The sequence below is a fragment of the Lethenteron reissneri genome, chromosome 5, assembly GCF_015708825.2.
Source record: "Lethenteron reissneri isolate LAM-NWPU_2019-01 chromosome 5, ASM1570882v1, whole genome shotgun sequence".
Taxonomy (NCBI): Eukaryota; Metazoa; Chordata; class Hyperoartia; order Petromyzontiformes; family Petromyzontidae; genus Lethenteron; species Lethenteron reissneri.
The window spans coordinates 4,573,595-4,597,160 of record NC_083783.1 but is presented as its reverse complement, the minus strand read 5'-3'; the positions used below and the strand labels follow the sequence as shown (position 1 = coordinate 4,597,160).

The following is a 23,566-nucleotide window of genomic DNA, read 5'->3' as shown; positions in this document are numbered from 1 at the left end:
CTCATATATAGACCCATAGACTCACAAAGAGACCCAAAGACTCACATAGAGACCCATATACTCACAGATACGCATAGACTCAGATAGAGACCCACAGACTCACAGAGACGCATAGACTCACATAAAGACCCATAGACTCAGATAGAGGCCCATAGACTCATATAGAGACCCGTAGACTCAGAGACGCATAGACTCAGATAGAGACCCACAGACTCACAGAGACGCATAGACTCACATAGAGACCCATAGACTCACATAGAGACCCATAGACTCACATAGAAACCCGTAGACTCACAGAGACCCATAGACTCACAGAGACCCCTAGACTCACACAGAGACCCATAGACTCACATAAAGACCCACAAACTTACTCTGATAGACCTGTGACTGACTGCATCGTGATAAAATAACTTGCCAATGGTACTGCATAGCTTGGGATCACATTTAGATGCTGCAATCACATTTACATGCTGTATAAATCCACATTGCATTGGATTACGTCAAGAGTAGGCCATCATTATTCTTAGCTAGTCATAATCGGACATTGTCCCATTCCTTATATATGTTTTTACATACAATCCAAAATAATTGTGGCGTGAAATTGCATCATCATTTTTAGCCATGATCAATCCACTGCTGGATGATAGCCTCCCTGATCCGTCGCAATCTGCACAGCAGATGATTTAATCGATCCGCTCCAGGCTGGGGTTCCTCCATCGGTGATCAACATTAATCAATGAATCAATATATCCTCACATATCTATTTATATATCTTTTTTTTTACCTGACGTTTATGAAGGCTATTCGTACACCGATCACAATCGTCCACGACGCAATTCCTTTTTTTTACATGACCCACGGGAGTGGTGATTATGACATTACATCATCATCACCATCGTCATCAACCATGATCACTCACTCCACTGCTGGATGAAGGCATCCTCCTCCTCCCCCGAGGCGGCTCCATCTCTCGCGCTCCTACGAAGCTTGTGAATCCGAACTCGCTGCACACGTAGCACGCGCGGAGCTGATGTGACACGTTGCATTCGGTCAATTTATACAAAGCCAATATCTCTGGGTCTTTATTGTGGTGTCACTGATGCGGACATCAATTGATAATTGCCTCACCGGGGGGGGCAGGGGGGGGACTCACGTCTTTGTTAAACGAAGGAGACAATTGTTTCTGCGAAAACGGCATAGAAAATGGAAGAAAAAGCTGAAAAGTGCACGGAGGCACGGGTAGAAGGAGGGAGTGCAGAATTACAGAGAGATAACAACGACAATATGGAATCAGATTTGTTTTTTTTTAAAGGCAAAGATCCCCTGTGTAGCCTGCAACAGACTGTTGGGGCAAGTGCTGTTAGCGAGCAGCACCTGTGAAGGCCGGCACTGCACACGAAGCGGTTGGGTGGCCAGCACCACGCCCGGCCGCCTTTGTCTCCCCAGTGGCGATGTTTAAAACACCGCACCAGATGCCGTACCCATTTGGGGCTGAGTCGACCTCGGGGAGGCCCAAGGCACGGTGCAAGACAATCGTCGTCGCTTCGTGTTGTGGGCTCGCAGCGCAGCGAGCGTTAACCCTTCCACCTAGCCAATGCTGGATTAAGCTAATGTAGGACCTGTAGCATACGTTAAAAAGGGGCCCTAAATAAAATAAAACACATAAATATTAAAACACACATTTTTCATATATCATGGGACCTCCATTGCCAGTACCAAAATATGATAATAGGTTTTTCCCCTTTTTTCTGGCAACAAAACAGGTGTTAAGATGATAATTGGTTCTTTACCCTTCTATCTGGCAACAAAACTGACACCTTTTTGCAAGGAGTCATGTTTGCATAGACCGCAATGCCTGCAGTCATAATACAAACAAAAGAACATAACTCTTTTGTTTGTATTATGACTGCAGGTATTGCGGTCTATGCAAACATGACTCCTTGCAAAAAGGTGTCAGTTTTGTTGCCAGATAGAAGGGTAAAGAACCAATTATCATATTTTTACTGGCAAATGAGGTCCCCATAGGTGTTAAGATGTTAAAACACCAAACTGAAACCTTTAACAAGGAATCATGTCTGCGTTAACCACAAAGCTTGTGGTTAGAATGCAAACAAAAAAACACACTCTGATAATATATGCATTGTCCTTGAAACTGATTGGTCCACACCAGAGACAGCTTTCTTTTGAGCCTCGTCTCAAACGGTGTTAGACCAGAAGACACCAAAAGGCGTACAGCACAAAGACAATGCACTATCAGAGTAATGAGAGCTAGGGTTGAGCATCTACATCATGGGACCTCCTTTGCCAGTACCATAATATGATCATAGGGTTTTCCCTTTTTTTCTGGCAACAAAACAGTTTCAAGGACAATGCATATATTATCAGAGTATGTTTTTTGTTTGCATTCTGACCACAAGCATTGTGGTAAATGCAGACATGATCCTTGGTAAAAGGTTTAAGTTTGGTGTTTTAACATTTTAACACCTGTTTTGTTGCCAGAAAAAAGTGGAAAACCCTATTATCACAAATTTTTTACTTGCATAGTGAAGTGATGATGGTGCACGGGCGAGAGAATGTGATGGGGTGATGATGTTGGTGATGATGGTGATGATGATGGTGCACGGACGAGAGAATGTGATGGGGTGCTGATGGTGGTGATGATGTTGGTGATGATGGTGATGATGGTGCAGCCGTGGAATCAAGCCTCTTCTTCGGGAGGTGCTAAGTGTGGATAATAAACAAAAACGATCCCTGCCATCATCCAGCAGTGGATTGCCCGTGGCTCATCATGGCGATGTTAAGACGATACGAATATGTCGTGAGAAATTCGCGGAAGTTTGTATCGGTGTGTGTGTGTGTTGGTGAGCGTGCATAGGTGGTGGGTGGTGATGGTGGAGGGGGGGTGATAGCTACTCACTCCTTGTTGTTGGAAGGTTGCCCAAGGCTGGGCGCATTCCCTTTTGCCGAGAGTTCTTTCTTTCTGGGAGTTTTAGACATTTTTGTTGCTTTGCCTTCAAGCGTACACGGAAGCCGCACGGCGCCCCTAGCAACAGCTCCACGCCGTTGCTAGGGACGGAAATGGAGCAATCCATCTTGACTGTATTTGGCGGGGGGTTGTCTTTAATAATTATTATATAAACGCCACTATTCTCTTACGATTTAAGTACTGCCACGACGTTACACTTATTTAGATGTATTGATAATTGTATACATGTGTTTGGGTGAATGCAATGAGCGTGTGATTAAGGTGGTAGTGACTGTTCACTGTAGAATACACCCCCCCCCCTCTCTCGTCAAGGCCAATGGACTTGCCCAAATGTAAACAGTGCGGACCACGTGGTCGTTGATTCTAGATTTGAAGCTTTCGTGACTGCAAAGATTCATATTCTTAGGTTTTTTCGGTAAAGTCACGTAGAAGGGAAACAATAAAATAATGTTTTACATTTTTCTTATTTTCTTATTTCCCTTCTACGTGACTTTACCGAAAGAACCAAGAATATAAGTTACTTAGCATATAAAGAAATAAATTAAACTTTGTTTTTATCTCACCAGATAAAACCTCCTGAGCTATTACCTTCTTTTTCAGAAGCGACCTGGTCATAAATAATTATAGCTCAACGATGTGGCTTGTCATGTGGAGATGCGTAGCAGCCAAATAATCTAAATAATCTATACGCAAGGCTCACGTGGTGGTAACTCCCATGTCGTGGAAGAGTAGGCCAAAGTGCATACGTATCCTCTAAGACTCCAGGAGAGGCTCGCTCTCTTAGAGAGAGAGAGAGCACGCAGGGGCATGAGCAAGCAATTGCAGGGCTGCGCCTTGACCTTGCAATATGAATGGGCGTAGCACCTTGACTCGATAATAGCGTAATTCAATAGGGTTTGGCCGCTCATAAATGGTGATTATGTAACACATGTGTGTTGTGTGTGTTGTATGCGTGTGTTGGGTATGTGTGGGGGTAACAACACAACGTTTTGACATTCAAATTTTTAGCAGATGCGCCCCTGCCACAATTCTATTGAAATTATATCTTCAACCTCATGAATACATTTTGAAAAGCGAATTAAACGTATGAAAAGCACGAATTGACCTTTGGGAAAATATTCACATACACACACACATACAACAACAAATACAGACCGCTCAACATACACGCAAGTTGGCTTGGACACAATGACACCGACAAAAGACAACGACAAAGAACCCCCGTATAGCCTCAACAGACTGTTGGAGGCAAGTGCTGTTAGCGAGTAGCACCTATAACACCGGCACACAGACACACACTGGCATACACACACAGACACAAGTACACACACGGACTTGTACACACACACACTAAACAAACAAAACAAAACAACGTCGTACTTAGATTTTAAATGATGTTGCTTGGCTCTCCAACAAACCCGTGTGCTGTACTAGTGACGAATTGGGATGTTCTGTTTACGTGACAACCCTTACTAGTTGGCTGTGTCGGGTGGTGCCGGGTTTAACGACACATTTATATATATTACGCGATCTAACCCAAAAAAACCTCTATTATGGATGATATTGGTCGCGAAAGCCTACATGCTAAACTGGCAAAACAAATACAGAGACACACACTGATACCGACTCACAGGCACTCACAAAGACCCCCCCCCCCCCCCCGTGTAGCCTCTAACAGACTGTTGGGGCAAGTGATGTTAGTGGAGCACCTATGAAGACCGGCACAGAACCACGCCCGGCCGCATTTGTCTCCCTGGCGGCGATGTTTTTACACACCGCACCAAGTACTAATTTCAGGCTGAGTCGACCTAGTGAAAGCCCAGGACAGGTCCAGATATGTGTCACCCATGTTGGCCCAGCAATCGAACTCAGGTCACTACGCCACTGCTCACCACTCGGCACAGGCACACACACAAATGCAATTCCCCATAGAGTACCTGAATGTATCCCACACTCGCCTTCTCAGCGACAAAGCAGCCCAGCGACGGCTCAGCCAGCTCACCTTGTCAACACTGGCCTCATCTTGGTTCTTTCGGTAAAGTCACGTAGAAGGGAAATAATAAAATAATAAAAATAAAACATAATAAAAAATATAATTAAAGAATTTTGTAATATTATATAATAATATAATATGATATGCAAATTATTTTGTCAAGACGCTCTTCGCCCCTCCATCACAGCATAAATAGTCGCTCCAAGCCAGCAGCGTGCCATTCAGACTCTGTCTACTTGACAGACCTGTTCTCCACCTGAAGACGGCTGCTTGCGTTGTGGCCGAAACGTCGTGAGAATTATTTTATTATGTTTTATTTTAATTATTTTTATTATTTTATTATTTCCCTTCTACGTGACTTTACCGAAAGAACCAAGAAGATGAATCCCTGCAGTCACGAAAGCTTTAAATCGAAACACTGGCCTCCACTGCGGAGATTTGGTCACAAATGGACCTTTCAGAAGCGGATGTCTGGTGCGTGTCGCAGAGTGGATCGTAGGGAGAGCACGAGGCGCCTTTCAAGAGCTCCCCTTTTTGCTCTTAAAAAACAAACCCCTCGATGGGAAGTGGACTGTGACAAGATCACCCTGAACGTGGCAGATCTCGTGAAAACTAAGCAGGGTGGTGCTTGGCACGGGTGACAACCAAAGCGCTGTCCACGCTCGGGCTAACAGGGCTTCTTGACCCCACTTAATCCTATCGACCAGCTGGCGGCATCCAAACAAGGCCGACACGGTGATACCTTCCTCTCGAAGTGAGAGCCGTGCAGGTTCGTGTCTTTAGACGGATCATATCCAACAGCGAGGGAGGATGCGCGTGGGTGGACTGATGCTATCGGTGAACTTTTTTTCAGACGAATTTACTCGACATTTGATCAATTCCCACTTGGGCATCTGACCTGTGCCGGCACGGGGCCAGCACGGCACGGGTGGTTTTCCACTGGCTCTCTAACTAATTAAAGTAAAAACTATTTTACTCTTTGGTTCTTTCGGTAAAGTCACGTAGAAAGAAAATAAATAAAATAGACCCACCTCTCTCTCTGCCCCCCCCCCACCCCTCTTTCTCTATTTAAGGCCTCGACACAGGCATTGGGTCTCTGTGTGTCTATGTTGTGTGTGTCTCTCTGTGTGTCTCTGTGTTGTCTCTCTCTGCGTGTGTGTCTGTCTGTGTGTCTCCGTGTCTGTGTTTTGTCTCTCTCTCAAATTTAGTTCTACCTGATGACGGTTGCTTGTGTTGCAATCGAAACGTCGTATTCTATTAATTTATTTTCTTTCTACGTGACTTTACCGGAAGAACCAAAGAGTAATTCCTGCAGTCACGAAAGCTTCAAATCAAGTTTGTAAACTATTATATTATTTCTAGATTTGAAGCTTTCGTGACTGCAAGGATTCATATTCTTAGGATTTTTCGGTAAAGTCACGTAGGTAAAAAATGTAAATTAATAAAAGTAAAATAAATAAAAAATAAAAAAATGTGTATATTATTTTACCAGGTAAGGCTCACTGAGCTATGTAGTTCTTTTTCAGAAGCGACCTGGCCGCAAATGATAGCCCAGCGAAGTGGCTTATCATCGCGTGGAGATTTATAGAAGCAGCCGAATACCTCGAAACGAGTGACGTTGATTTCAAACGTGGAGGGAAAAACCAGAGGGACCGGGAGAAAAATCCACGCTATCACGGGGAGAGTGAGAGAGAGTGAGAGAGACACGCAGACTCCAAAAAATTAACCCGTAAAAACAAAGCTTTTCACTATAAATCCTTTATATGCGTGGGATTTCAAACGTGGAGGGAAAAACCAGAGGGACCCGGAGAAAAATCCACGCGACCACGGGGAGAGCGAGTGAGAGAGAGACACGCAAACTCCTAAAAAATTAACCCGTAAAAACAAAGTTTTTCACTATAAATCCTTTATATGCGTGGCGGCTAGAGTCCTCTCGTCCTCTGGCTTGAGATGGCTGCCACCTATGGGTCAGATGATTGTCTGCCACCATTTAGCAATTGTTAATTAAATATCATTTTTTTTTCCTAAAAAGTGTAACATTTTGGGAAAAAATTTCACGAAAATTAATTGTCACGCACAACGAGTCTGTGTGGAAAATGTCGGCTCGATTGGATCACGGGAAGTGGGTTAAAAAGCGACCGAAAGATTTGCACGGTCGTAAGCGCGCAAGCAAGCAGGCAAGCAAGTGAACTTAATATAAAGGATTTAAAAAGTACACGTGTCAGGGTCGGGATAGCACCCACGACTTCATCGTGCGTACCAGACGAGTGTAGCTGACACCTAACGGACGTCTGGTCCGCTCCACCCGCTTACCTCTTTACTCTCTGGGGTTCTTTCGGTAAAGTCACGTAGATAGTAAAAATAATAAAAGAAAACACGACGTTACGGTCGCAACACAAGCATCCGTCTTCAGGTGAGAAATATTATCTGCTGTTGTGGCTTTATATAGGTACGGGAAGAGGGGGGGAGTTTGGCTGTAGGAGTTCACAGGGGATAGAGGGGAGGGTTTGCGGCGTGCATGGACGTGTGGGGCTGGAGAAATTATCAAGTAAATGGACTTGAATTAGTAATCGGACGATTAGATGAATCCCTGCAGTCACGAAAGCTTTAAATCGAAATTTGTATCTTTACCTCTTCTCCGCTCGGCTCTGCAGGAGCCTCTCCCGGAGTCTGCCGGCCTGCACGGAGCCGTCGTGGGTGCCCTTGGTGCCGCGACACGGGGTCCGCAAGGCTCCCTGGGGGGACCGGGCCCCGCTGCCGGGGAGGGACGCTCCTCCGTCCGAGCGGGGCAGGCGCCGAGGGTTCTGCGTCGGCGCTCGTGTGCCGACGGTCGACGAGGTCGTTCCCGACGCCTCCATCGCGGATGCCTGCAGGGCGGAGGACGCAAGCCTTGCGCGTTGCGGTGGAGATGCTCGATGGGACAGGCGTAGGGGAAACGTTGCGGAATGAGGGCATTTGCGGCTCATCGGATTACACTGGTCAACAAAAAAAAAAAATTCTGGCCTGGACTTTTTCAATTTTCGATTCCAAATCTGATCTCAGATTTGCTCTATCACATCTCATTTTAATGCTATCGGCATACCCCATTTTAATTGATTTCACCCGAAATTAACTCCGTCACTTATGATTGCAAGTTGTTGCGAGTCAGTGACTGCTTTAGTGTTAAAATATGGTGCTGTATTTTTAGGATAGTGTGTTTATAATATCATTTTATGTAGATATCCACATTTATTTAATATTTTTCTTCTGCAGTTTTTATTGAAAAATGCAATATTTGATATCTCAAAAAACTGATGTGATAGACAAAAACTGATACCAGATTTGGAAACAGCACCCCAAAATTACATTAGAACCGTTGGAATACCTCATGCCAGAAAAAGTGTGTTGACCAGTGTTATTAATCTTCCGATGATTGTGATCGTGAACGTTTCCCTGTACGAATTAAGACTTTGTCAAACGCCTTCGATGGGGCAGTGAACGTCAACCGCCGTCTGCCACTGATTGACGGTCACAAATGAAGATAAAGGCAAAGATCCCCAACCCCCCCTCCCTGTATAGCCTTGGCAGACTTTTAGTTTTTTCGGTAAAGTCACGTAGGTAAAAAAATATTTTTAATGAAAAAACTAAATTTAGTTGTTTTAATTTTTATTTATTTAAAACAACTAAATTTCGATTTTAAGCTTTCGTGACTGCAGGGATTCATCTTCTTGGTTCTTTCGGTAAAGTCACGTAGAATGGAAATAATAAAAATAAAACATAATAAAATCAATCTTAATTTTAGAACTTTCGTGACTGCAGGAATTATTATTTGGTTCTTTCGGTTAAGTCACGTCTAAAGATAAAATAATAAATTAAATTAAATAATAGCATACGACGTTTCGATTGCAACACAAGCAATCATCATCAGGTATAATGAAATAGCGACATAAAATCTAACCTGGCTACTTATTCTCTCTGCCTGTGTCCTCTCTTTGGAATGTTCACACTTAAATTCTAACTTAGCAATCTTTGAAATACGTAATCAACCAGGCTATGCGTTAATTGTGTGTTGACCGACCCTCTGTGTTGTATTACATTACATTTCGATATTTTACTAGGTTATTTTATTTTAGTGTGTCCTTCTCCTGATTTTCAGGCTTGCTTGCCGTGTCATCGCACTTGCAGCACCACGTTTGTTGTCCATTCATTGATTTGCTAATTTTTTCTCGAACCCCCCTCCCTCTCTCTGCCTCCGCCCCCCTCTGTCTATTTAAGGCCACCCCACTCAGACGATCACCCCTCTCTGTTACCTGTGTTGCTCTCTCTATGTATCTTGGTGATATCTGTCTGCTAATATGTCTGTCTATAGTTTTCTGGTTAGATTTTATGTCGCTATGTCATTATACCTGATGATGATTGCTTGTGTTGCAATCGAAACGTCGTATGCTATTATTTAATTTAATTTATTATTTTATCTTTAGACGTGACTTAACCGAAAGAACCAAATAATAATAAAATCATTCTCACGACGTTTCGGCCACAACTCAAGCAGCCGTCCTCAGGTGAAGAACAGGTCTGTCGAGAAGACAGAGTCTGAAATGACTCTGTTTTCTCGACAGACCTGTTCTTCAGACCTGTTCTTCACCTGAGGACGGCTGCTTGTGTTGTGGCTGAAACGTCGTGAGAATTATTTTATTATGTTTTATTTTTATTATTTCCATTATACGTGACTTTACCGAAAGAACCAAGAAGATAAAACAACTAAATTTAGTTATTTTCATTTTAATGTATTTTGTTAGTTGTTTTCATTTTAATTTGTTTAGTTTTTTACCTACGTGACTTTACCGAAAAAAACAAAAAGTATGGATCCTTGCAGTCACGAAAACTTCAAATCTAGAACCTTAACAGACTGTTGGGGCAAGTGCTGTTAGCGAGCAATACAGGCGATGACGTATAGTGACCACGTGTTTGCGTAACGATGTGAAAGGGGGAGACGGATACCGGGTTGTGACTGTGTTAAAAAATAACATTTGCAAGCCCGGGCATCAACAAGAGCAGTGGTTCTTAACCTTTACTGCAGCTTTGCACCCCTTTGGTTCTGAATCGTAACAAAAAATTACGATGTTAATAAACACATCGGTTTGATGAAACAAAGTAAGTTGTGACTTACGTTCAAAATACAGGTTTTTTGGGGTTAGATCTCGTACATTTTCAATGTGTCGTTAACCTCGCCACCACCCGACACAGCCAACTAGTAAGGGTTGTCACGTAAACAGAACATGCCAATTCGTCACTAGTACAGCACGCCGGTGTGTTGGAGAGCAAAGCCACAACATTTACAACCTGAGTACGACGTTTCACCAGTAATTACAACTAGCTTCATCAGGCGACAGCCACATAATTACAACTAGCCTGATGAAGCTAGTTGTAATAACTGGCGAAACGTCGTACTCAGATTGTAAATGTCGCTTTGCTCTCCAACACACCGGTGTTGCTGTACTGGTGACGAATTGGCATGTTCTGTTTACGTGACAAACCTCACTAATTGGCTGTGTCGGATAGTAGCGGGTTTAACGACACATTTATATATTTACGCGATCTAACCCCCCCCCCCAAAAAAAAAACCCTGTATCATGGATATTGGTCGCGAAAGCCTCCTCCGTGTTCAATTGTACTCAATTGCCCGTGCCTAATTGATCTTTTCGAGTATTCACCTTAAAAACAAATAATGCATGTCTCGCACTCCCAGGCGCTGGTTAAGAACCACTGAACTAGAGGGAGATCAGGCCAGCTTCTCTGGAGGATATTTGGCCTACTCTTCCACACTGGCGAGGCAACACGCAACCTGCTGCTCGACTGACAGTGACCGTACCGATGTATCTCCCCTAGGTGTCACATCTAACAGGGGAGTTCCAGCAACGTAATAGGTCAGGCTCGGGACTTGATTTCAGCGGCTAAGGCCCATTGAGCCGAGCTGTTTCTTTTTTTTCTTTCACAAGGACAAGCAAGCGGTTCGATCGATGCTCTAATTGAAAAACGCCGTTGTTGATCAATGCGTTTCGAAGACGGACGGAGGCTGTGTCCGCTGAGTCGCGGACCGCTGGGACTACGGGGTGCGTTGTCCGCGCTGAGACAACTCTCACGAGTCTTCTTCTTTGTTCTTTCGGTAAAGTCACGTAGAAGGGAAGTAATAAAATAATAAAAATAAAACATAATAAAATTATTCTCACGACGTTTCGGCCACAACGCAAGCAGCCGTCCTCAGGTGAAAACCAGGTCCGTCGAGGCGACAGAGTCTGAATGAAACAGCACACGAGCTTGGAGCATATATATATAAGCTGGGCGCCTTGACAAAGTAATTTGCATATCAAGAGGATATCAAGAGGAATTTAGCATATTAACTCTGACGAGCATGCGTCCCCTCTTTTAGCCCCGCCCCCCCCCTCCCGATACGTTTCATTCATTGGCTACCACATTCTGATAAGCTCCTCCCTCCTCTCCTCCTCCTCCTGAACTTGTATTTAAGAGTTTGCATCTTGAATCCCCTGCCTCACTTGACGCAGCAAATCTGGCTGTGACGGTCTCACCTGATGACGGAGACTTGTGTTGCCTCCGAAACGTCGTGATTTATTATTTTTTATTATTTTATTTTTTATTAATTTTAATTTCATTTTTTTACCTACGTGACTTTACCGAAAGAACTAAGAGTATGCGTTGTCACACGGTGATGCTGCGTTGGCAGTGGCTCGCTGCTGGCAGGGAGGTCACGGGGCAGATCAAAGTAGCCGTGGGTTGATTGCGATGGACTAGCAGATGCACTGCATGGACTCCCCGCCGTACCACCGTGGCACACACGCGCGAGACAAAGATCCCCCGTATAGCCTTAATGGATTTCGATTTAAAGCTTTCGTGACTGCAGGGATTCTTCTTCTTGATTCTTTCGGTAAAGTCACGTAGAAGGGAAATAATAAAATAATAAAAATAAAGCATAATAAAATACAATTCTCACGACGTTTCCGAATGGACGCTGTCTTTCCGACAGTCCTGTTCTTCACCTAACGGCGGCTGCTTGCGTTGTGGCCGAAACGTCGTGAGAATTGTATTTTATAATGTTAAATGTTTATTATTTTATTATTTCCCTTCTACGTGACTTTACCGAAAGAACCAAGAAGATGAAAGCCTTAATAGACTTTAAGGGCAAGTGCTGTTTGCGAGCACCTATGAAGGCCGCAACGACACACGAGCAGGTAGGTGGCCAGCACCACGCCCGGCCGCCTTTGTCTCGCGAGCGGCGATGTTTTTACGCATCGCATCCAGGTACTGATTTGAGGCTGAGTCGACCTAGGGGAGGCCAACCAGCGGTTCAGATAATCATCACTGCTATTGGCCGTGACACGTACACACACACACGTACCCAATTCCAAAACAAATACCCTGCACCCCGTTACGCAAACACACGCACGCCTCGCTCCGTTGTTATTTACAAAGCGACTCGCAGTCAAATAACGGAGATTCGCGCCCACCTCCAGAGTTAACAAACAGCGGTCAGGAAGGCACGGCCCCAAATCGCTGATCTCCCTTCATCCAGCAGTGGAGAAGCCAGAGTCTACATTGCCTCTGTATCATCATCATCTTTCTCAACTCACCCAACCACTCACCACACTGCAGGTCACAACTACACACTCACTCATCCACTAACTCACTCGTCCACTCACTCACCACACTGCAGGTCACAACAACACACTCATTCACCCACTCACTCACTCATCCACTCACTCACCACACTGCAGGTCACAACAACACACTCACTCATCCACTCACTCACTCATCCTCTGGCTCAACACACTGCAGGTCACAACAACACACTCACCACTCACTCACTCGTCCATTTACTCACCACACTGCAGGTCACAACAACACACTCACTCATCTCCTTGCTGTCCACTCACCCACTCACTCACCTATTTACTTACCTACTCACCACACTGTAGGTCACAACTACACACTCACCCACCCACTCACCATACTGCAGGTCATCATCACGTTCTTTTGTCCGCTCAAGCTCTTACGATGAATATAACTCCCATCTAATACAACGTTGACTGCGCTATTTGTGGCTGGCCGTTTGACCTTTTGAGAAGTAAAAAAAAACAAGTATTTGACACATTCCATCAGCCCAACGTCCCTTGCTGGATAGTGCATAATTTCGGCAACATTGTCTCAGCACCGCAGGTAAATTCTGTCCGGGTTTCACCATTCAGCGTCTCATCAGCAGAGTCCAACTTGCTTCAAGCAATTACAATCTCAACATTGAGGCGCCCACAGGTCAAAATGTAATCAGCCCATTAACAATGAACATCGATACGAGCTGGTGGACTGCCCGAAATCGCCATATCGCTTTCAAGACAAAGATCCCCCGTATAGCCTTCAACATCCTGTTGGAGGCAAGTGCTGTTAGCGAGTAGCACCCGTGAATGGCATCCGATGGGGGTGGGTGACCAGCACCACGCCCGGTCGCCTCTGTCTCCCCAGTGCTGAAGTTTCACTGATGGCCGAGTCGACCTACGGGAGGGACCGGCACAGTTCTTTGGTTCTTTCGGTTAAGTCACGTCTAAAGATAAAATAATAAATTAAATAATAGCATATTACGACGTTTCGATTGCAACACAAGCAATCATCATCAGGCATAATAGAAATAGCAACAAAAATCTAACTAACTGATGATGATTGCTTGTGTTGCAATCGAAACGTCGTAATATGCTATTATTAAATTTATTATTTTATCTTTAGACGTGACTTAACCGAAAGAACCAAAGAACAATTCCTGCAGTCACGAAAGCTCCTAAATTAAGATGGGACCGGCACAGGTTCAGATATTTCGCAACTGTTACGGGTCGTGAGTGGAAATCGAACTGGGGTCGCGCGGCGCAGCCAACGTTGTATCAGATGAGAGTTGTGTTCATCGTAAGTGCTTGGACGAACAAAAGACGGTGGTGATGATGATGGTGGGAGGAAAATCCGCAGTGGAGCGGTGCGAGTCCAGAAGCAGAGAGAGAAGTGAGATGACCTGCAGTGTGGTGAGTGGGTAGAGGCAGGCAGGGGGGTTCCACAGTGCAGTGCGCTTGCTAACCACTACATCGCCGCTTCCCCAAACCAACTCTCCATCGATGCAACTCCACTTCTAGACACCCACCTTCTTGCTGTCCGTCCGTCCGTCTTTGTGTCCGCGCCGGAGTGAGAGAGCGCTGCGTTTGGGCTCGCATGAGCGTGGGCTTATTGGTTACGGTGTTTGAGTCTAGAAGCGTCCCGATGCGAGGCTTGGGTAAATGATTTACAGAGTGCGCTGGACGAATCGTTTCTCAACCCCAGTTGAGGAACCAAACGGCACGTCCATAAACACATGTAGCTTTTTTTAAAATATGCTACTTGGCTATCGCAAATGATTGGTCAACTTAGTGGCTTATCGCGTGGAAATTTATAGCAGGAGATGGAATACTCTAAACGCGTGATTTTGATTCTGAACGTGGAAGGGGGGAAAAACGGGAGGAGCCGGAGAAAAATCCACGCGACCACGGGGAGAGAAACATGCACACTTCAAATATACAGCAGCAGGCGTCAGGGTCGTGATCAAACACACGACCTCCTGTGTAGCGGGTGAGGGAGATAACCTCTTACCAACGTAGCGTCACCACTTCCAGAAAAATAAAAACCTTCTGGCGGGCAATCACAAACGACGACATATGATCCGTACGTACCCATAATAATAATAATAATGCAAATTTGTTTATTTTTTCCAGGAGAACCACACTGCCTTGTTAGACTATTTTTCACGAGTGTCCTAATGCGTTGAGTTTTTGTTTTTAATCTGAAGAAGTTTGCCCTGGAGGAAACCGGGTAGACGCAACAACACTCCATCCCCGTACGGATGGAACGGACAGCATTGAGCGCACGTTTACTGGCATCGCCACAGCCTGGCGAGCCAGAGGCTCGGCTGCTACTCGTGGACTCGACACCCAGCCCCACCCTCCCCACCCAGCCCCACCCTCCCCACCCAGCCCCTCCCCACCCTCCCCTCCCCACCCAGCCCTACCCTCTCCACCCAGCCCCTCCCCACCCTCCCTTCCCCACCAGCCCCTCCCTCCCCACCCAGCCCCTCCCTGCACGACGGACGGACGGACACAATAATCCCCTGTGGGCTGGTGTAACCAGAGGTTCCTACCAGTATAATGATATGCACTGTCCTTGAAATTGATTGCTCCACACCCGAGACAGCTTTTCAAAGAGCCACCTGGTGTTGGACCAGATGACGCCAAAAGGCGCACAACTCAAAGACAACGCACCATCAGAGTATGAGAGCTCGGGGGTAAGCAAAGCAGGTCTCATAATGTAAAGCGAATACTGTGTTTGGCCTCGCGCGTAAGTAGCAGGTTCCTCGCCAACCCTCTCTGTCTGCAACGGCTGCCCCAGGGGCCTTCTTAAACGCTGCCAGCCGAGATGCCCTCCTTGAGCGACAGACCGGGCAGGATCCCGGGAGATTCGTTCGTTCGCATCTCGCGAAATGTTCCTCCGAGATGCTCGCCCAAGGACGCGATCATTAGCGGTGCCAATTATGGCGGGCCGGCTGTCGCGGACGATGTCGCGAAGTAAGTCGTGAGCACGATTGTAGCAGCGGCGCAGTTGGAAGTAACACACAGACACACACTTGGCAATTCTTCGCCACCCAATGTATTCTGACATCCGCATTGTCTGGTCCAGCGTGAGCCTCGTCCATGCTTTGATGTCATCCACCCATCGTCACCCTCGGTCTTCCTCGCGCACGTTCAACCGGGGTATTGTGCCTCGCAGAATCTGCTTTCGCAAACAAGTTCCACGTTTTTGTTCTCACGATGTGACCCTAGCAGGCGAAGGCTCTCTTGACTTTATCACCTTCGAACAGTTTTCTTTCAACGGCAGCTTCTCCGGAACCCGTGCGTTCGTTTTATTTTCAGTCCGCGGTACGCGCAGTCACATTCGCCTGAGTCATTTCATTTCAAAGTTGTTTATTCGTGGCCTGGTCGTTCTTCTTGATTGCCCCCCCCCCCCACACACACACAAAAACTGAACGCATTCGTCAATAACACCATGTGTGTGTACATGTGGCCTCGACAAAAACAAGTAAATGATAGGTGACGTTTCGGACAATGCCCCTTCTTTACAGCGCGTAGAGAGAAGCCAGAGAGATGGAGTGGAAATGTTTGAGATAAGAGGGCAGCGATGGTGGCGATGTCGGGTCTTTGATGAGATCACAGTGATGATGATGGTGGTGTGTTGGTTGTGATGGTGGTGGTTGTGATTGTGAAGAAAATGGTGATGGTCGTGGTGATCGTGGTGATAATGATGATGGTGGTGAGGTTGTGATCGTGGTAAAGTTGACGATGACAATGAGATTACGGTGATGGTGACAATTATGATGACGCTGGCGGTGATCGTGGTGTTAATGAAGATGATGGTGATGCTGATTATAATGGAGTTAATTGTCATGGCGGTGTGGGTGTGTATGCATGGATGTCGAACTTCTTTCGCACCGTACGGAACCAACCGTGCTAATCCGATGTGCGGGTGTGGTTGTAGTGGTGATGGTAAACTAAAACAGTTTTTTTTATTTTACCAGGTAAGGCCCATTGAGCTGTGTAGCTCATTTTCAGAAATTACCCGGCCACAAATGAGAGCTCAACGAAGTGGCTTATCATGTAGAGCTGTATATCAGCCAAATCCAGTCCTCTGATGATGATAGTAATGGTGGTGAATATAATGATGATGCTGGCAGTGTTGATGATGGCGATCATACTGAAAACAATGGTGGTGGTGGTGGTAGTGATGATGAGCATACGGAAAACAATGAAAGTGTGATGATGATGACGGCCGTGCAGGAAATAATGATGATGGTAAAAATTGATACTGATATGAAGATAAATCCACGAGCATCGGTTCATTAAAGCAAGTCAGCGAGCCTGACGCTTCTGATGAGACACTGAATGTCGAAACCAGTCCAGACATTCCGCCGTGTATTCAACCAAAATGCTGCTGACAATATTCACTCCCATGCAATGCCGTGTGGGCTGGCTTGACGGCAGATTTATACATCGATATATATTTTACATTTAATGTTGGAGGGTCGAATGCGTGCATTAGGCGAATTGTAGTTTTGCTGCTGATGCGTTCGCTTCTGCGCGGCAATGTCTTAGCACTTGCCCTCTCTCCCTCCCTCTCTCTGCCTCGCGCCCGTGATTCTATTGACGTGCCCGCATGGGTTTGTAAACAGAACCTTTGGAGCCCAAACACAATTCAATTCGTGTCGTCGTGTACAATGGGTTCAACACAAACGCGGGGGGAGGGGGGGGGGCCTGCGTCTGTCTTTGTGTGTCTGTGCGTCTTTGTTTGTGCGCACGTGGGGATTAGGGAGCGTCGTGGTTAGCGCTACGCTGCGCTACGAACCCGGGCTACCCCCGAGTTTGATTCCCGCTCACGGCCAACACAAAGTGAAGATTGGCTACACCGGTCCCGGGCCTCCCCTAGGTCGACTCAGCCTCAAATGAGTACCTGTTGCGGTGTGTAAAACATCGCCGCGAAGGAGAGAAAGGCTTTCGGGCGTGGTGCTGGCCACACACACCCCCTCGTGTGCCGTGCCGGCCTTCGTAGGTGCTCGCTAACAGCACTTGCCCCAAAAGTCTGTTACAAGGTTGTACGGGGGATGTTTGTCTTTGCACGTGTCTGGGTACACCATCGCACCCGTGCGTGTTTTGTCGGGGTGGTGGGGAACGGTGGCGCAGTGGTTAGCGCGCACTGCACTCACCCGGCGACCCGAGTTCAATTCCCGCTCACGACCAACAACAGTGGCCAATGTCTAAAGCGGCTTTCGGTCTCCCGTAGGTCGACTTAAATGTGTAAACATCACTACTGGGGGGAGACAAAGGCGGCCGCGGGTGCCCCAATAGCCGGTGGGGAGCTAGGGTGTGGTGGTTAGCGCACTGCGTTACGCAATCGGCGACCCGAAAATATGCAGCAGGCGTCAGGGTCGGGATCGAACCCACGACCTCCTGTATGCCAGGCGAGGTAGTTAACATCTCCTCGTCACCGTGACACCCCAATGGACAATAGAATACGGAACATGTGTGAAAAAAGAGCTTCATCGCTCATCGGATTCCTCCAGCATAAATACAGATTCCGATTCTGAGAACAATTCCAGCCCGACGGGTGGGATTGGACCAACAGAGCCCCATGCCTGAAGAAGAACCACGTGACCTGCCGGCCCCAGTCGGTCTGCACGTCACGTGGGCTGCCTGGCCTGCCTGCCTGCCTGCCTGCCTGTCTGGCTGCCTGCCTGCCTGGCTGCCTGCCTGGCCTGCCTGGCTGCCTGCCTGCCTGGCCTGCCTGGCTGTCTGCCTGCCTGGCTGTCTGCCTCCCTGGCTGCCTGGCTGCCTGCCTGCCTACCTGGCTGTCTGCCTGCCTGGCTGTCTGCCTACCTACCTACCTGCCTGGCCTGCCTGCCTGGCCTGCCTGCCTGCCTGCCTACCTATCTGCCTGCCTGCCTAGCCTGCCTGCCTACCTACCTGGCCTGCCTGCCTGCCTGGCCTGCCTGCCTGGCCTGCCTGCCTGCCTGCCTTGCCTGCCTGCCTGCCTACCTATCTGCCTGCCTGGCCTGCCTGCCTACCTACCTGGCCTGCCTGCCAGCCTGCCTGGCCTGCCTGGCCTGCCTGCCTGCCTGGCCTGCCTGCCTTGCCTGCCTGCCTGGCCTGCCCTGCCTACCTGCCTGCCTGCCTTCCTGGCTGCCTGGCCTGCCTGCCTGGCCTGCCTGCCTACCTATCTGCCTGCCTGGCCTGCCTGCCTGGCCTGCCTGCCTGGCCTGCCTGGCCTGCCTGCCTGCCTGGCCTGCCTGCCTGGCCTGCCTGCCTGCCTGGCCTGCCTGCCTGCCTGGCCTGCCTGCCTGGCCTGCCTGCCTGCCTGCTCTGCCTGCCTGCCTGGCCTGCCTGCCTGCCTGCCTGCCTGCCTGGCCTGCCTGCCTGCCTGCCTGCCTGCCTGGCCTGCCTGCCTGCCTGGCCTGCCTGCCTGCCTGGCCTGCCTGCCTGGCCTGCCTGCCTGCCTGGCCTGCCTGCCTGCCTGCCTGCCTGTCTGCCTGCCTGCCTGGCCTGCCTGCCTGCCTGCCTGCCTGCCTGGCCTGCCTGCCTGCCTGCCTGCCTGGCCTGCCTGCCTGCCTGGCCTGCCTACCTGCCTGCCTGCCTGCCTGCCTGTCTGCCTGCCTGGCCTGCCTGCCTGGCCTGCCTGCCTGGCCTGCCTGGCCTGCCTGCCTGCCTGGCCTGCCTGCCTTGCCTGCCTGCCTGGCCTGCCCTGCCTACCTGCCTGCCTGCCTTCCTGGCTGCCTGGCCTGCCTGCCTGGCCTGCCTGCCTACCTATCTGCCTGCCTGGCCTGCCTACCTGGCCTGCCTGGCCTGCCTGCCTGCCTGGCCTGCCTGCCTGGCCTGCCTGCCTGCCTGCCTGCCTGCCTGGCCTGCCTGTCTGCCTGGCCTGCCTGCCTGGCCTGCCTGCCTGGCCTGCCTGCCTACCTATCTGCCTGCCTGGCCTGCCTGCCTGGCCTGCCTGCCTGTCTGGCCGGCAGGCTGGCTAACCTCTCGGCCGACCGGGCGGACTTCGTATTCCGGGAAAGGCTAATCGATGGCTGAAGCAAACAAATCAATACGTAACCTGCGACACAAACAGATACGCAACGATTTAAAGCACGCACACACAGCGATACGTTTGTCAGTAAACACCGCGTGGCCGTAGCAATGGGAATACATTACACACGCGACGTTTCGAGCAATGGCCCCTCTTTTTACGCGCTATGAAGATGGCACTTACTTTCATACACCATACTCTATTCGATTTTTTTAAAAAGTTTGACTGGCTGGCTGGACGTCACATCCGGAATGATGGACGGACGGTCACGTCCAAATTTTCCTGCGCGATGCTCGTTACAATCGTGATACGAACATTAATCCTGCGATTTTAACTTGAAATGCTCTGCCACTGAACAGTATTCGCTCATCAGCTTGGCTACGTGCGGCGCGAAAGAAGTTCAACATGCGTAGTGCACACACATCACTCTATAAGAAAGAGAGAGCGATGACAATTCAGAGGCGCGATGACGAGCCAGGCACGTTGGAAGGCGGCAGCAGCAGCCACGCGCGGCAGAACCCGCGCTACCAATAATTGTCCAGGCTCTGCGGTCCTCTATGTGCGAAGGTGTTTCAGGCCAATTCATTACGAGTGCTTACTACACGTGGGACGAAATCGGAACCACTCGGAGAAGCGGCTCGCAAACCCTCACTTCGGAAATCAATTTGTGTGAAATGTCATTGACTTAACACTCCAAAGACAAAGACCCCCCCCCACTTCCTCCACCGTGTAGCCTTAGCAGACTTTCGGTAAAGTCACGTAAAATTGAAATAATAAAATAATAAAAAGAAAACATAATAAAATTATTCTCACGATGTTTCGGCCACAACGCAAGTAGCCGTCATCAGGTGGAGAACAGGCCTGTCGAGGAGGCAGTCTGAATGACAAGCCCCAGGCTTGGAGCGACTATTTAAGCTGGGATGGAGGGGGGAAGAGCGCCTTGACAAAATAATTTGCATAACAAGAGGAATTTAGCATATTTATGGGAAATGCAGATATGCGATTAGTACTACTTGTGAAATGCGTAGGAGGTTTGGCGAGGGTTGTAAAGTCATTATGCCCGTGCATTATGCAGGATTAGCAGCACCAAAGGGAGGGGATAGGGGTAGCATTAATAAAGGGAAGGAGTGTTAATGGTATGTAGCTGCAGTAAAACATAATAAAATAATTCGTGAGAATAATTTTGTTATGTTTTATTTGTATTATTTTATTATTTCAATTCTACGTGACTTTACCGAAAGAACCAACGAGATGAATCCCTGCAGTCACGAAAGCTTTAAATCGAAAAATAAAACCTTAGCAGACTGTTGGGGCAAGTGCCTATGAAGGCTGGCACGGCACACGAGAGGGTGGATACCCAGCACAACGCCTAGCCGCCTTTGTCTTCCCAGTGCGAGGGGGAAACACTCTATGCCATACAGCCAGGACAGGTTGGAGTCCACATTGTTGCTGCACCGCCTTCTCCTGGCGAGCCACGGGGTGCGACTCCTCCTCGAAGCCCAAGGGAATCATGCTGTGATCCACCAAGCCTAGCTTGCTGCCTCCAGCAAGCCACGTGCGTAGCCACCACCACAACCACGTGCTCTGAATAAGATCCATTGGCCAAAACGTCGTCTATCAATCGATCCCGACTCTGACACGTGCTGTATTTGTGGAGTTGGCGTGTCTCTCTCTCTCTCTCCCCGTGGTCGAGTGGATTTTTCCCCGGTTCCTCCGGCGTTTCCGTCAACATTCAGAGTCAACGTCCACGCGTTCGGAGTATTGAGCTGCTGTACATTTCGACACGACGAGAAGCCGCTTCCGAAAAAAAGAGCCGTATAGTTCTGCAGTTGGGGCCTTAGGTGATTATTTTTTTTAAATTATTTATAGTTTAGTTTAATAACACTGGTCAACAACAACAAAAAACCTTTTTTTCTGGCCTGGACTTTTGCAGCTGTTTTAGACTAATTTCAGGGTGCTGATTCCAAATCTGATCTCAGATTTGCTCTATCACATCTCATTTTTATGCTATCGGCATACCCCATTTTCATTGATTTTACCCGAAATTAACTCTGTCACTTATGATTGCAAGTTGTTGCGAGTCAGTGACTGCTTAAGTGTTAAAATATGGTGCTGTATTTTTAGGAAAGTGTGTTTATAATATCATTTTATATAGATATCCACATTTATTTAATATTTTTCTTCTGCAGTTTTTATTGAAAATGCAATATTTGATATCTCAAAAACCTGATGTGATAGACAAAAACTGATGCCAGATTTGGAATCAGCACCCCAAAATTACCTTTATAACCGTTGGAATACCTTATGCCAGAAAAAGTGTGTTGACCAGTGTAATCAACACGAAAACACGGACGCGCGTATTCCGACGGAGAGAGAGGCGAGGAGCTGTGGTTGGTTGCGGAAGCTATGATCTTAGCGCATAGGCGGTCGTGACTTTTATTGATTTTCGTAGTGAATGGGCATGTTCAGGGTCTCACCTAGAGGCGCCGAATATCGTGGGAAGATGCGTTGTGTGTGCTGAGCTCTGCATTGGCTCGTGATAACGGCAATGAAGGCAGCCGCGTGACACAGGGATCAGAGATGCTGAGGTTCCAGAACCGCTTGAATCCTGGGCTCGGATCCGGGTTTTAGCCACTGCCCGTGGTTGAAAATTGTGGTTTCTTCAGTGCGGTGCAGTGACCTAATCTCACCGCATATAGATTTGTATAGCGCCTAAGAGCAAGGCGCTTAACAATAATTAGAAAATTGTACTTGAGATGAGAGCGATTTGAGATAAAGAGTGGGGTGGTGTAGTTATGGTGGTGATAGTAAGGAGGACAGTCAGAAGTGGTTAATGGGGGGCTGGGGTAGGGGTCGTGATAGGGGTTGGGGTAGTAATAGGGGTAGGGATAGGGGTTGGGGTAGTGATAGGGGTTGGGGTAGTGATAGGGGTTGGGGTAGTGATAGGGGTAGTGATAGGGGTTGGGGTAGTGATAGGGGTTGGGGTAATGATAGGGGTTGGGGTAGTGATAGGGGTAGTGATAGGGGTTGGGGTAGTGATAGGGGTTGGGGTAGTGATAGGGGTTGGGGTAGTGATAGGGGTAGGGGTAGTGATAGGGGTTGGGGTAGTGATAGGGGTAGGGATAGGAGTAGGGGTAGTGATCGGGGTTGGGGTTGTGATAGAAGGTAGTAATAGGGGTAGTGATAGGGGTATGGGTAGTTATAGGGGTAGTGATAGGGGTAGTTATGGGGTAGTGATGGGGGTTGGGGTAGTGATAGGGGTTGGGGTAGTGATAGGGGTAGTGATAGGGGTAGGGGTTGGGGTTGTGATAGAAGGTAGTAATAGGGGTAGTGATAGGGGTATGGGTAGTTATGGGGTAGTGATGGGGGTTGGGTAGACCTGGTCATTGCTGAGGGTTAGGGGAGTAGCAGTAGCAGGATAATTTGTGGTAATGGGCTGGTCACCCCGTAGTGCCCTTATAAAACTCAACGTTTAACCTACTCACGCCGGCTTGTGCCCGCCCTCACAGTCGGCCATATTTGCGGAATACACCATGCCGCCGTTGACCCTGGCCATTGACCGAGCAACCCGACGTTCCTACCAGCTCCCTCCGCAGGCATGTGTTGTAATGGTCACCAGTAACCCACACAGAGACCCATAGACTAAGTTGTGATACAAAAACACGGTGCCCTGCAGGTCACCATTCAATTACAGAGAGACTCATAGAGTTGCATAGACTTACATACAGGTTCATACACTTGAATAGAGTCTCATAGGCTTAATATAGAAACCCATTAAATGTCATCGAGATGCATTGGCTTACATCGAGGCCCATAGACATGTAGACTAACACAGCGACTCACGCAATCACACGGAGGCCCACATCCTCAAGTATATCCACAAGCACAGAGCCCCATTAGATCTGCCTTGACAGGAC

General features: G+C 48.0%; 1 protein-coding gene across 1 annotated transcript in view; it reads right to left on the bottom strand.

Annotated features, from left to right (window-relative positions):
* LOC133351415 (androglobin-like) overlaps positions 1–14,179 on the bottom strand; it is a 120,537-nt gene extending 106,358 nt beyond the window's left edge. The window contains exons 1-2 of the mRNA XM_061566615.1: positions 14,152–14,179; positions 7,611–7,846 (exon numbers count right to left, since the gene is read on the bottom strand). Of these exons, the coding sequence (XP_061422599.1) occupies positions 7,611–7,837 (227 nt within the window). The 5' untranslated portion in view covers positions 7,838–7,846; positions 14,152–14,179. The remainder of the gene's footprint in view (positions 1–7,610; positions 7,847–14,151) is intronic.
* Between the last annotated feature and the right edge of the window lie 9,387 nt (positions 14,180–23,566).